This window comes from Biomphalaria glabrata, chromosome 1, assembly GCF_947242115.1.
Source record: "Biomphalaria glabrata chromosome 1, xgBioGlab47.1, whole genome shotgun sequence".
In the NCBI taxonomy this organism is placed as follows: domain Eukaryota; kingdom Metazoa; phylum Mollusca; class Gastropoda; family Planorbidae; genus Biomphalaria; species Biomphalaria glabrata.
The window spans coordinates 24230954-24244386 of record NC_074711.1 but is presented as its reverse complement, the minus strand read 5'-3'; the positions used below and the strand labels follow the sequence as shown (position 1 = coordinate 24244386).

General features: G+C 32.8%; 1 protein-coding gene across 1 annotated transcript; it reads left to right on the top strand.

Annotated features, from left to right (window-relative positions):
- The first annotated feature begins 1337 nt into the window (after positions 1-1337).
- Positions 1338-11968, top strand: LOC106078626 (beta-hexosaminidase subunit beta-like). Its single transcript, XM_013239566.2, has 13 exons — positions 1338-1638; positions 5740-5858; positions 6059-6171; positions 6318-6428; positions 6813-6914; positions 7100-7208; positions 7831-8035; positions 8389-8472; positions 8660-8732; positions 8864-9035; positions 9117-9207; positions 9443-9547; positions 11018-11968. Exons 1-13 carry the CDS (start codon positions 1367-1369, stop codon positions 11082-11084), a joined length of 1623 nt encoding a protein of 540 aa, XP_013095020.2. The 5' UTR covers positions 1338-1366; the 3' UTR covers positions 11085-11968.
- The last annotated feature ends 1465 nt before the right edge of the window (positions 11969-13433 follow it).

Below are 13433 nucleotides of genomic sequence, written 5' to 3'. Positions count from 1 at the left end.
CCAGAAAAAACACACACACACTTTATGACACCCCTTTTTGTCAAGAATTTGCGTCTCCCCATCCCCCAATTCAAGGTACTAACCATCCCCACCCACGGGAGAGGACCCAAAGTTTGAGAAACGCTACATTAAAAATACTGATGATCAATAATGCAAAACACAATAATAGTAAAAATATTCAGGGGCGTAGATAGGAATTTTTCATCATTTGGGGGCCCGGGACGGGCTGGACCTCTTTGGGGGCCCCTGCATTTTTGCGTAATATTGAATATTTATTGTAAAAAAAACAATAATTTGGGGCCCCCCTCAAGTGGGGGCCCGGGGGGATTTTACATTTCTCACCCTCCTCCCCCACCCTTGCTACGCCACTGATAATATTCCAATATAGAATACTTCACAATTTTGTAAAAATAAATCACTTAATAGAAGATAATTAAAATGTATTTTAAACTAGAACACAAATGAACTTATTTATATCTACACTCTCTAATCGGTAAAAAATATTCTACTCTCAACTAATAGCCATCTCAAATAAAAGTGACAATATTTTAATGTCAACTTTCTACTTACTAGGAACTTGAATCTAGATCTAGATCTAATTAGAGGGCGCCTATTCGACTCAAAACCAATATTGCTAACAGCCCGCGAAAATTCAAGGTTAGGGGAGAGTCGGCACGTACGGAAAAACCCATGGGTATCAAAGCGCGCCGCTTTTTTTTTTCAAACTACCATCACCACCCCCTCCCAAGTTTTCAAAGTATAATGGAATCATTAGAATTTAAATAACATATTTAAGTAATTTTTTTTTAACCCAAAATATTAAATAGGGAAGTAAAAATTGCAAAATTAGTTCGGTGAAGAAAAGGAGGGTTCGTTCGGTTCGGTTCGTACCAAGCAGTTTCAAAGTTCGGGTTCGGTTCGGTCATAAGTGAGGTTCGGGTTCGGTTCGTTTCCCATCTCTAATCTGAACCCTCCAACATATTAATAAGAACGAAGAACATATAAGGGAAGAAAAAAAAGGTTTCGTCAATGGGCACATTTTGACGAGACCATTTGTATTGTAATCGGGTAAATATTCTTTGAATATAGTATGGTGAAAAACGCCTCGTTTTTTTTTCTGGTTCCCTACAGTTTACCTTGACAAGAAAAATTGGAGGGAGGGGGCAGCTTTTCAAAGAACATATCTAAAGAAAGCAGTAAAACATCGAGAACAAAAAAGGGAGGGAGGGGGTGTGGGAGATCGTCTCACGTGAGATTGGGAGCATTGATCTAGGTCGGCTACGTCTATATATAGATCTAGGTCTAAGTTTTTCCACAGACTATATATAATTGTGGTTTTTCTGTAACGGATCATGTGACTATCAAAATGGAGAAGTGGAATACAAGTGCATTTTTGTGCACTTTAATTTTTGCATTAACATCTATCTGCAACTCTTTACAAACCTACCCAACCGTCCAAAGTATTGGTCAACCATGGCCTTTACCTCGAATGTATTCACCAACTTCGACCGTTCTTCAGATTGATGCAATCAATTTTAATTTTGTTAGCGTCGGTGAAGTTGATTGTGAAATTTTGAGGAATGCATATAAAAGATATTACTCCTTGACATTTGGTGGCTATAAGAAACTTGGACTGAGGTAAACAACATTTCAGAAGATAGCTAGTGAGTAGCGTAGAAGTGAAGAAAGATCCACTCACCATCTAGATAAGTTAAGAAGATCTCTCTCACTCTCTCCCATGTAGATCTCTCTTCATCTATACTTAAGTTTAAGTAGAATGTATACTATAATTTAATAGAAAGTAATATTAGGCGTATGTATGTATGTATGTACCTGCATAGAAATCAAAACCGCTTGACCAATCTTGATAAAACTTGGCAGAAATGTTCCTTGGGTACTAACTTAGACTGTAGTGTATGTATTGTAGCCCTAAAGCAAACTTAAGACCCTAATAAAAACCAAAGTTGACCAACTCTATTAAAGCTATAGTATTTTAAGGATCTAGGCTTTGTTTACAATGTTGACATGAGAAAAGATCGAAAGGATTTAGATCTAGATCTATTTTTAAGAACTACACTTTGCGCATATAGTTTTTTACTTTGACATATGAAAATACAAAAGAAGGTCCATTGATTTCATTATTTAATAAAATTAAACTTCAAATTTTTGTTTCAAGATCATTTTTTACATAAATTCGTTCCTTATATCTGCGAATATAGAATTCCTGATGTACATTAATTCTTCCATTAGACAATACCGTAACGTTACACATCTTTCCATTGCTAGGTCTAAAACTCTAATTCAACTCTAAGATGTTATAACTTCTCTTTGCAAAGATAGTTTTATACTTTAACACATGAACATACTAATTATAGTCCATTCATTTCATATTTTAATCAAATTAACATTCAAATTTGTTTTTCTAAAGCATTTTTACATGAGTGCAACTCTATTCTTAATATCGCATGAAATCAGGTCAATTAGCTATTTTTAACTCCATTCATAATATTTTTTTATTCATGAATTCATGCATTCGCTTTACTTATAACATCATTATTTTCTTTAATTGTTTCTAATGCACCATATCAGTGACTACATCAGCGATACGCAAGTTAAGACCCGCGAGCAGCGGGTAATATCTGTCTAGTATATATATATATAGTCTATATATATAATATATTGTTATGACTTTGCCATGCGCACAGCCATCCAAGATAGTGCAGAAAGAAGGTGCGCACTATCTGTGACTAAACAAGTCGGATGTTGACATTAGGACTAACGATTTCCGCCCAAGTCGAGAGCCAATATGGAGATGCTGTGCTCAAGGCAGATGTCCTTTGTGTTTGTCATGTCTCCGTGTAAATAAACGTCTATGTCCTCGTTGAGTTGCCTCCTGTCAGTTATTACAATTGGTGTCAGAAGTGGGATTATAGGTGACTCAACGAGAGGAGGTAGGATTCTAGCACAATGGCATCTTTGAAACAACTAGACCAGCTTTTAGTTAAAGAGCTAAGGCAGGAACTTCGTTACAGACGCCTGAAGCTTGGTGGTAGCAAGGAGGTGCTTACAGCGCCTCTCCGGCAAGCTCTAATTGATGAAGACGAAGATCCGGAGACCTACCTATTTGAAATTGAACCGGAGATTTATGAGCTTATTGGCAAGATAAATGAAGGTATTGATGCAATGTGTGAACAAATGAACAGTATGGGGAACAAGGTAGATAAAATGGTGCCTCAGCTGAAAGAAGGAGTAGACTCATTGGTAAAGGAGCAGTTGCCTGTAGACTCGTTGGTCAAGAAGTTGCGTGGTCAAGACTGTGGTTGCACAAACAGTGGTGACGGAGACGCTGGGGATTTGAGCGCCGTCTGTGTTGTGGGCAAGCCTTGTGGTTGTGACTTTCAAGACAAGAAACGTGATGGCAATTGATGTAATTATCTCAACGGGATTTACCGAGTCGAATGGAAGGAGACAAATGAAGAAACTGAAGTCTGTTATGTGCCTGAAGCGTTTGTTCCTGTTGTACCTGTTACCAGTAACTCAATGAGCCGGACAAATCAAGACAACGTTGGGTCTGCGTTCGAGCCTGTTGCTGTGGACTTTAAAGACCTCTGCCTATCTTCTGGTGCCTACGAAGGAAATTCGAAGCTCGGCAACTGCATCCAGAAGTTTACCATGAATTGTACGTGCTGCGCATCACACATAGAATTTAGATGCCAAGAAAACCACCAACAGGGCATATGTACTTCTACCATCATCATCGACATTGGCATAGACGAATGTCAATCGGACTACTCTAAATCTGAGCCATCAAGAGGAAGACATTTTCCACTGTATTCTGGACGTGAAACTGTTGTCTGAGGATGACTGCGGTGCATTGGACTTTGTTTGCAACGTGGCTGCATGTGAACCTGCAGCTCCCTTGAGAGGCATCTGTCGGGAAAGTCTGCTGAGACAGCGTGTCCAATCAACGGCTGTGCTGAAGAAAACAGTGCTCGACAATATCTCTTTGTGTGTCAAACGGCCACGTCATCGTCGCAACAACAGCCTGGTCAAATGGAGAAAGAGAAAGCGGCACTGGAGGAAAACAATGCGGATGGCTTCGTGGGGAACACGCTCCCTGCCGCCTGTGGCTCCCACTGATCGACCTCCACCTGAACTGTCAAACCTCAGCTGCACTGTTTCTTTTCGGGATGAAAAGTGCTAAGACGGGGGCAATGTTATGACTTAGCCATGCGCACCGCCATCCAAGATAGTGCAGAAAGAAGGTGCGCACTATCTGTGACTAAACAAGTCGGATGTTGACATTAGGACTAATGATTTCCGACCAAGTCGAGAGCCAATATGGAGATGCTGTGCTCAAGGCAGATGTCCTTTGTGTTTGTCATGTCTCCGTGTAAATAAACGTCTATGTCTCGTTGAGTTGCCTCACTTAAGTTATTACAATATATTAAATATATATATATATAGGTCCTATATATATATATATATATATATATATATAGGCCTATACATATATATGAGAGAGAAACTAATCTACAGTTCTAACTGAAATTTTGCCAGCAAGTCTTATAAATTTATCTAGGTCTTTAAAGTTAAAGTATTAATTAATTACTTAAAATATCTATCTATCTAGATCTAGTAATTTTCTGACTAATTGTATAGAATAGTCATAATCGTCATGCTGAGTCTTATATCTAGATCTATCAGTCTTCATAAATTACTTAAATATCTTATCAATTACAGATGTTAAAACTTCTACAGATAACTCCACTTCTGACTTCTTATCTAGATCTGTTCTATATTCTATATCTTGATCTTTTGAACAACAGCTTTAACTTTAAGAGAAAGAAATCTCTAGATCTATCTTTTGATCCATAATAAAATTCTCTTTTTTTCTCAATTAACTTTTATAACATCAATTTAAAAAAAAAAAGAAAAATATTGTTACTCATTATAGGCACATGTAATCTGACCAAAGTTAGACTTTATATTATATATATAAAGTCACTGGATATATAATGCACACTACTCACAGGGCTTGCATTTGGATATGTAAGCAACAGTATGATCTAGATATTTTTTAAAAAATTTTATGCCTGATGGTCAAGAAACAGTTTTGATACAGCATCACAGACTGTGTGAGCAAGAAATGATCACCATTTTCTTCTTATGTAAGATTATAACTAAATAAAAATTATAAAAAATATAATGTTGTTTTTTTTAAATTCTTTGTGAAGATAAAGTAGTTCTCAAGCTAAACAATCTCAAATTTATGTCACAATCTCTCAATTTTATGCTACAGATTTTTATTTCTATATAGATGAATACAATGGATGAAGAAATATGACCCAATGAGAAGTGTATAGGTATACGAAAACCATATTTTAGCTGCAGAAGTAAAAAAAAAGGTTGATTTGAATTTCAAAAATATAATATGGGAGGTAAACGTGAATAGGAAATGGTTTAAAGCCAGACTGATAACATAGAGAGAATGTTGTCCAGGCTTGTGGAGGAAAACATGAAAGTATAAACACTAGGAGGTGTTGAAGCTTGCACTATGTCTACATACAGATACAATAGTGTTCAATGATGATCATGATTTGAAAGTAGTTTATAATTTTGAGAATGTATGACCTTTTTTTTTTGTTTAAATAGTTTTTCTTATCCTAAATATATTCATATTTATGGTCTAGTTTATTTTTTAATGAATTAAATGAGATGCTTTATTCTTGTGATTAGCAAGTCATTAAAGTTTTCTTCGGATACTAAATTAAAACAAGTCGTCAATGTGCTTGAAGTGGCTGTTGAAACGCCTTGCAGTGGTACAATCTATCCTAATCTGCAATCTGATGAATCTTGTAAGTTTCATTTTTAAATAAATTATAAGCTAGTTATGCTCCAAATTTTAAAAAATCAGTTTACTAGAATATTTTATACTTTAAAGACATGAATGGAAATGATTTCTATCTAGTTATTACATTCTGAGCTGTATACTAATTGTAGTAACTAAAATCAGAATCTTCTTGTTGTTAATTTATGTTCCATTATTATTCAATAGATACTCTGATTGTTTCTCCTGGCTCGTCTCGCATTGAATCTAAAGAAGTATGGGGAGCACTGAGAGGTCTAGAAACTTTCAGCCAGCTTGTTTATCGATTGGACACTGGAGCTGTAAATAAAAGCATTTATATTTTAGTTTATCACTGCTCACAGTTTTTTATAATATACTGTATTTTAATTTTCTTTGAACCTAGTGGCTCATTTTGTGAATTACATTGAACAGTTGACTGTTGCAATTTATTTCTTTATCTAATCAGTTTGCTGTAAACCAGTCTCTTGTAATAGATTCCCCAAGGTTTCGTCACAGAGGACTTCTTCTAGACACATCCAGACACTTCATTTCTAAGCATTACATTTTTCGAACTCTGGTAAGTGATATGCAAATTTGACAAACTTGAAAATGAATGTTAGTTTACAATTTAAAATATCAACTATATAGATGGAATCATAAAACAGCCTGTGCTAATAATAGTTTAATTAATAGATGATGAAACATAATACAATGTTATATAATGATTAATCAAGCATAACATCACAGCAATATCTGAAACTCTGAGAGATATCACATTTTTACTCCAACACATCCACTAACATGACATCCAACAATAAAGCAGATGCAAACAAATGCACATTTAAACTTAAACATAGGCATATACCTGACAAATAGAAAAACAAATATAACAGTATTTTTTAAATTTAATGTACATATTTATATTTTTACATATATATATATATATTATATATATATATAGGATGCTATGGCTCAAAACAAGTTAAACGTATTTCATTGGCACATAGTGGATGACCCATCATTTCCTTATGTCAGCCAGTCTTTTCCAAATCTTAGTTTAAAGGTAAGCAAAATAAAAATAAATCCAGCTATGTTTTATTTAAACTTTTATCTTCTATTGTACAACTCTTTAAGTTTGTTGCAAGAGGAAACAAAATATAATTATTTGAATTGCACATTCATACAAAAAGTGATTTCATAGCCACATTATAGATTTAAAAAAGAAGTTGTTTTTTTTATTGTACACAGGGAGCCTACAATCCCAACACTCATGTTTACACGCCAAAAGATGTTTCAGATGTTATTGAATATGCAAGAATCTTAGGTATTCGAGTTCTTGTTGAATTTGATTCACCTGGTAAATACCTTTTTTATTTTTATTTTTCCTCTGATGTGAGTTTTCTAACAAATTTTGGGATGAACCATTAAATTTTTCCAGGCAAAACCTTTTTATTGGCAAAATTAAATCTTTTATGCTACCTATAAAAAGCTAATGAAAGAAGTAGATTAGGATGAATTCTAAATTCTACATGTAGATACCATTGAGATAAAGAGGCCACATCATCATTTCATAAAGCATTAATCTAAGATATTCATACTTTCTGAACCAGATAGAAGAATAGAAGTCTAGATTATTCTAATCTCAATGTTAAAAAAAGTAAGGCCTCTGGAAAGAAATGTACTTACTAAATTGAAATTATTACCCAACTGTTTCTTTATACCTGTCAACTTGGATTTCCTGTCTATTGCATTTAGTATTTAGGATTTCTTTAAATAAAAAAAAAAGATAATGTATATATTTTAAATTTGTGTTTTTTTAAAGTGCACATAACTCTGAAAAAAAAAATTAGAGAGGTATTTTATCCATAGCTTCATAATAGAATCTGAGGCTAGTTAGGTTGCTTAAGTAAATCTGCAGTGTTTGTTAGACCTGTTATTTGTTTTAAAGATTTATTTTAGTATAAAACTTTCTTTTTGAGGACACACTGAATCCTGGGGTAAAGGTCAAGATAACCTGCTAACAGAATGCTACTCAAAAGGCAAGTTTAATGGAAATTATGGACCAATCAACCCAGCTCTGGAATCATCCTTTACATTCCTGTCAGCTTTCTTTAAGGAGATCAATCAGACATTTAAAGATCACTACATTCATTTGGGTGGAGATGAAGTCAGCTTTGATTGCTGGTAATGTATTCTTTAATAAAAACATTTTTTATTAGCTTAATTAGGCTTATGAATTTGCCATAAATAAAGTGGAATTAGTAGTTCAATGGATGGTTACAAATTAATGTACATTAATAAACTTTTTTTTAAGCTTTACATTATTTACTGTTTTTAAAATTCATACTTTAGACAAAAATGCCATTACTTGTTAAACTGAGATTCTCAGACCATGTCCTAATGTTAAGCAACATTTTCTTCTGAAAGTTTCCAAATGATGCATTAGTTAACTGGATTTAGGAAAGTCATGGGTTGTATTTCTTGTTACAGTAGTCTCATAAAATAATTAATACTGTGTATATAAATTTTTGATTCAGGAGCACCAACCCAGTCATTCAGAAGTTTATGCAAAGCATAAATATTACAACATATGCTCAATTGGAGGAGTATTATATGCAAAGGTTGGTTTACCATGCATGATAGATTGATATGATTTTGAAGTATTAGACTATTGCCTGTTTAATGTTTCTATTTGTAACTGTGTTTTAGATTATGTTTAAATATTTGTGCTTATCCATGTTTACATTATTTGACAAAATGTATTATATATGTTAGGCTATAATAAATATTTTTTTTGCATATATCTAGACTTCTAGACATTGTTGGTGGCCTCCAGAAGGGTTACATTATTTGGCAGGAAGTGATTGATAATGGGGTCAAGGTAAACTCAATTTTCTTTATTTTCACAGTTACCTTTGCAGACATATTCATATAAATGAACTTTGTAGCTACTGACTTAGGATAAATAAAAGTTTAAATTGTTTTACTAGTCGTTATCTTTTGCTTACTAAGGTACGTGATGACACTGTAGTACATGTCTGGAAAGATGGCTGGCAAGATGAAATGAGCAAAGTCACAAAACTAGGTTATCAGACATTGTTGTCATCTTGTTGGTACCTTAACTTGATTCAGTATGGCAGTGATTGGGTCGACTACTATAACTGCGAGCCACTCAAATTTAATGGTAACTATTTTTTTTTCTTATTAAAGCAGTGTTGTTCTCAAAGCAATACATTTTTCTAAAAGCAATTTCTCTTTGTATTAGGTACTGATGAGCAGAAGTCTCTAGTAGTTGGAGGTGAAGCCTGTATGTGGGGAGAATACGTAGATAATACTGTTGTACTGTCTAGAACCTGGTAACTATATTAATATTTCTCTTCAATAGTGTATACTAGCAACCCACTGTAATCTTTTCCTAGTGACTCAATTTCTAATTTTTAAAGATTCAGTTATTTAAAATAATGATTGAAAATTATAGAATATATATGCTATTTATGTTAACTAATGATTCTAGTTAGCTAATTAGTAATCATCTGTTGAAGTTTTTCCACATATTTTGCAAGTTTTTATTTTTTAATTACTATATTTTAGGCCAAGGACTTCAGTTGTTGCAGAAAGACTTTGGAGTCCAGCTGAAGTGAATGTATTTCAAGCAGCTCTACCTCGGCTGTCAGAACACAGATGTAGAATGATAAGGTTGATAGATATTTTCAGTACATTTGATCAAATATACATTTTTCTTGTTCCTAAAATAGTAGACATTCTGCTTTTTGTGTATTATTTTTTATTTATTTGTACAAAGAAAAGTAAGAAATAATAATTAATTTAACTACGTTTAAGAAGTTTAAGACCAACTTATTTAAAATAATTTAGACTATCTTATCTTATAAATTACTGAAGTTTCTTCAGCAGTGAAGATAATTATGTCCTATGTGTTATCTTATCTTATGAAATACAGACATTACTTCAATAAAGAAGATGATTACGTCCTATGCGTGTTCCTAGCTCAATCTAGTCATGCATGTTAATCAATGGCTTAAATTCTGCTAAATCATTGGTTTTCCTGGCTGTCTCAGGCAACCCATTCCATGCTCTAAGAGCACTTGGAAAGAAGAGGAGCATTTGTACAAATTAGTCTTAGCATATGGAACAAGGAATTTGCCTTTATCTTTCTGAGTATTTTATTAGTCTTTTTTTTTTGTATTTGAAGATTATGGTTTAGTGTTTTATTTATAATTGCTACTTTACTTTTAAGTCTTCTATCCTAGTTTTATGTTCTTATTTGGTTTATAGAAATTTCTTTTAATTAAAACCCTAATGGTTTGTTTGATTTTAATAGCTTCATTGATATGGGGATTCCATGATAATTCTTCATTTATTTTGACATGTAGGTATTTTGCATTTTTAGTCTGCGTAACTGGTTTACCATGAATAAGAGGTATTTTTGTTTTCGTTTTTTTGTTACCGTACTCTTAATAATTGAAAATTTTTTGGGTGGAAAGACATGCTCCTATTTGAGTCCCATTTCTGTAATTCATCTAATTCTCTTTGTAAAATTTCTGTATCTTGTGTTGTTTTTCTTGTTCTATATATTATGCAATCATCTCTAAATAATCTGACTTTTGTTCCTGAACTAATGCAATTTGGTAAATTGTTTTTGTAAATTAAAAATAGTAGTGCACCTAAAACTGTTCCTTGAGGATTCACCTGAGTTTACTGTTGTTTATGTTGATTTAGAGCTATTTATTAATACCGTTTCTTCTCTCCCTATAAGAAAATTCTCAATCCGTTGATGTAATGAGCCATTTTATTTTTTTAAGCCAGCTATGGTGGTGAATTTTGTCAAAAGATTTAGAAAAATCTAATAATACAGCATCTATTTGCTCATTATTATCTAAACCTATTAAAAAATCATTAATTAGTCCTATTAGTTGTGTTAATCTAGTCATCCATGGTAATTAGAGATTTAAACTTTGCCTAGTCATTGGATTTTTTGGCTGATTTAGGCAACTCGTCTGTGCTTTAATGTCACTAGGGAAGAAGGAGTACTTGTACAAATTTACTTAGCATTAGTTTGCCTCTTAAGCTCTGTTCTATGTCTGCCATGTTCTCAAAGCACCTTGATCTTACTTATTCATCTGTTAATTTCATTATTATTTTAAATAGGCGAGGTTTCCCTGCTGAAGAAATCAACGGACCTGGATTTTGTGAAACAGAGTATAATGACTACTAACAAACTTGGAGTTTAAGCTGTAGTGATGCCAACTTCAATCAATGTATCATGTCCTATTGTTGTGCGACTGTACAATAACAAGAGTAATAACACAATCATGACAGTAGAACATCAACACAAGATTAGTCTCAAAACCTTCATCAAACCAGTACCTGATTGGAATGTACAATGTTTTTTCTAAAATAATTTAAAATATCGTAACTCTTCCAATGTCTGTAATGTTCCATGTAACTTGTGATAAATCATAGTTTTGATGTAACAAATCACAATGTTTCATGTATTTTTTTTTTATGTTGAATATTTCTTTTGTCACAAGTAAATTAAATTGTAAAAATATTGTTTTCAAAAATAGTATTATAGATTATAGCTTTTGTTCATTTTTCATAAAATACATTAACAAAACTAAACACTTAAAAAATGTCATCTTAATTCTAAAACATATAGCTTTTTTCTTCCCTCCCACTGCCAGAGTGTAATTGAGCCTGACCTAATGACATACACTATATTCTGAGAGTATTGTCACATAGTTTTATTCATGACCAAATGATCTTGAAATACAATTTTTACATTAGATGTGATGAAATATTTTGTAAATATTGTTTTTTTTTTTGTTTTCACTTACTCTTAACAAATATTTGCCCTAACATTCCATAATTAGACAAAAAAAATCAAAATTTTAGTGATCATATTTCATTTATTATTAAATTGGAATTTTTGTAAATAAATGTAATGATCACAAACTTAATGTCTTTTAGTTTATTTCAAGCTACATCTCACTAGCTGTTTTTTTTTAAACTTACAAATTTCTATCTTTTGTGGAGTTGTACAAAATTAAAATATTCTGAAATTACATCATTACAATAAAATTTAAAAAAAAAATTGTATTAAGCGTAGTTGTATTAATTAGTTTGGATCAGTCATGTAAGCAAATTTTAATAGATCTAGATCATGGGTTGGCAAATTATGACCCACGGGCCACATGCAGCCCCTGGACAGCTACAAAAATCAGGTGTGCTACATATTATACATACATACAAAAATTTTAATATATTAGAAATAATTAATTTTAAATATCTATATAAATTATGGAAACTTCTGATTCTTATCATGTATGATGAAGAGGCTAAAGAAACATTATCTCTACACGTCATTTTAAAAAGTTTAAAGTAAACGAAGATTATTCTTATTGGCAATATTTCAAAACATTCAGACAAGACACAAACTCAGGCCAGTATTTAATCATTGCTCTGAAGAACTGTTTGAAAGTGTTGGGTTGGAACAAGATGGAAAGGGTAACAACTGATGGAGCCCATGCTTTGACTAAGAAAAGCTTAAAATAAATTAAAGAACAATATCCCAAACATAAACTCTTAATGGGAAAGTTTGTGTAAAACTGCACTGGATATCTTATTGCACCAATAGTCTCCTACCACAGACTTAGCAGAGCCAGGGGCCTTAAACACAGGCAGTTCCGAGAACTACTTGAAATTTGGAAACAAATATTCCAATGTTCGGTACCACAGTAGTATATGCTGGATTAGCATGGGGAAAGGTATTGAAAAGAATATGCAATCTCAGCAAGAAATTGTTGTGTTCCTTGAAAGATATTGACTGTGACTTTGTTACTAATATTTCTAATGAAGAATGAAAGACAGACTTCATGTTTTTCATGAATTCTTTACACATGAAAAGTATGTGCATCTTAAATCTTTTCAAACAAAGCTATCCTGTTTCTCCAGGCAAGCCAGTGAAAAAAAGGTTTGTCATTTTCCTTTGCTGAAAGTTAAAATTATTTCAGAGAAATGGTAAAAAAAAAGTAAGACTTATTTATTGTGGAATGTGAAAAAAAAATGTAAGACATCAAGAATTTGAAACCTGTTTTCCATACCCTGAGCTCACCATTTAGTGCAGAGGCGGATTCAGCTCCAGAAGGCATACTTCCATGCCAATTACGACATGAAAGAGAAGTTCCTGTCATTTCTTCAGTGGGAGTTTTATTGGTGCCAGAAGCTATATTTTCACTCTTAAAAAAAACTTTGCTTCTAAACTTTCACATTTTTTGGATCCACATACATCTGTGAATAACCTTTTTTTTTTAAACATAAACAAGTGTAAGAGCAGGTCGATGCTGGTATTTGACTGCAGTCACAAGCATGGGTTGTTTACACAAGATATTCTGAAACAATATGTATACAGTTCAATACTTCATATTAAGTACAACTCACATTTGTTATGAAATGTTGATGTAAAAAGGCAGTGGCAAAATGCTAACTCTTCTTGTAATTTCTCAATTTAGAGCGTAAAAAATGAAATATAAATCTGAATTAAAGACATTATACACAGTTAGCT

Coding starts and splice junctions, on each gene's coding strand:
- LOC106078626 (XM_013239566.2), top strand. CDS start 1,367: ATGGAGAAGTGGAATACAAGTGCATTTTTGTGCACTTTAATTTTTGCA. Junction 8,036..8,388: donor GAAGTCAGCTTTGATTGCTG/GTAATGTATTCT, acceptor TTTTTGATTCAG/GAGCACCAACCCAGTCATTC. Junction 9,036..9,116: donor CGAGCCACTCAAATTTAATG/GTAACTATTTTT, acceptor TCTTTGTATTAG/GTACTGATGAGCAGAAGTCT.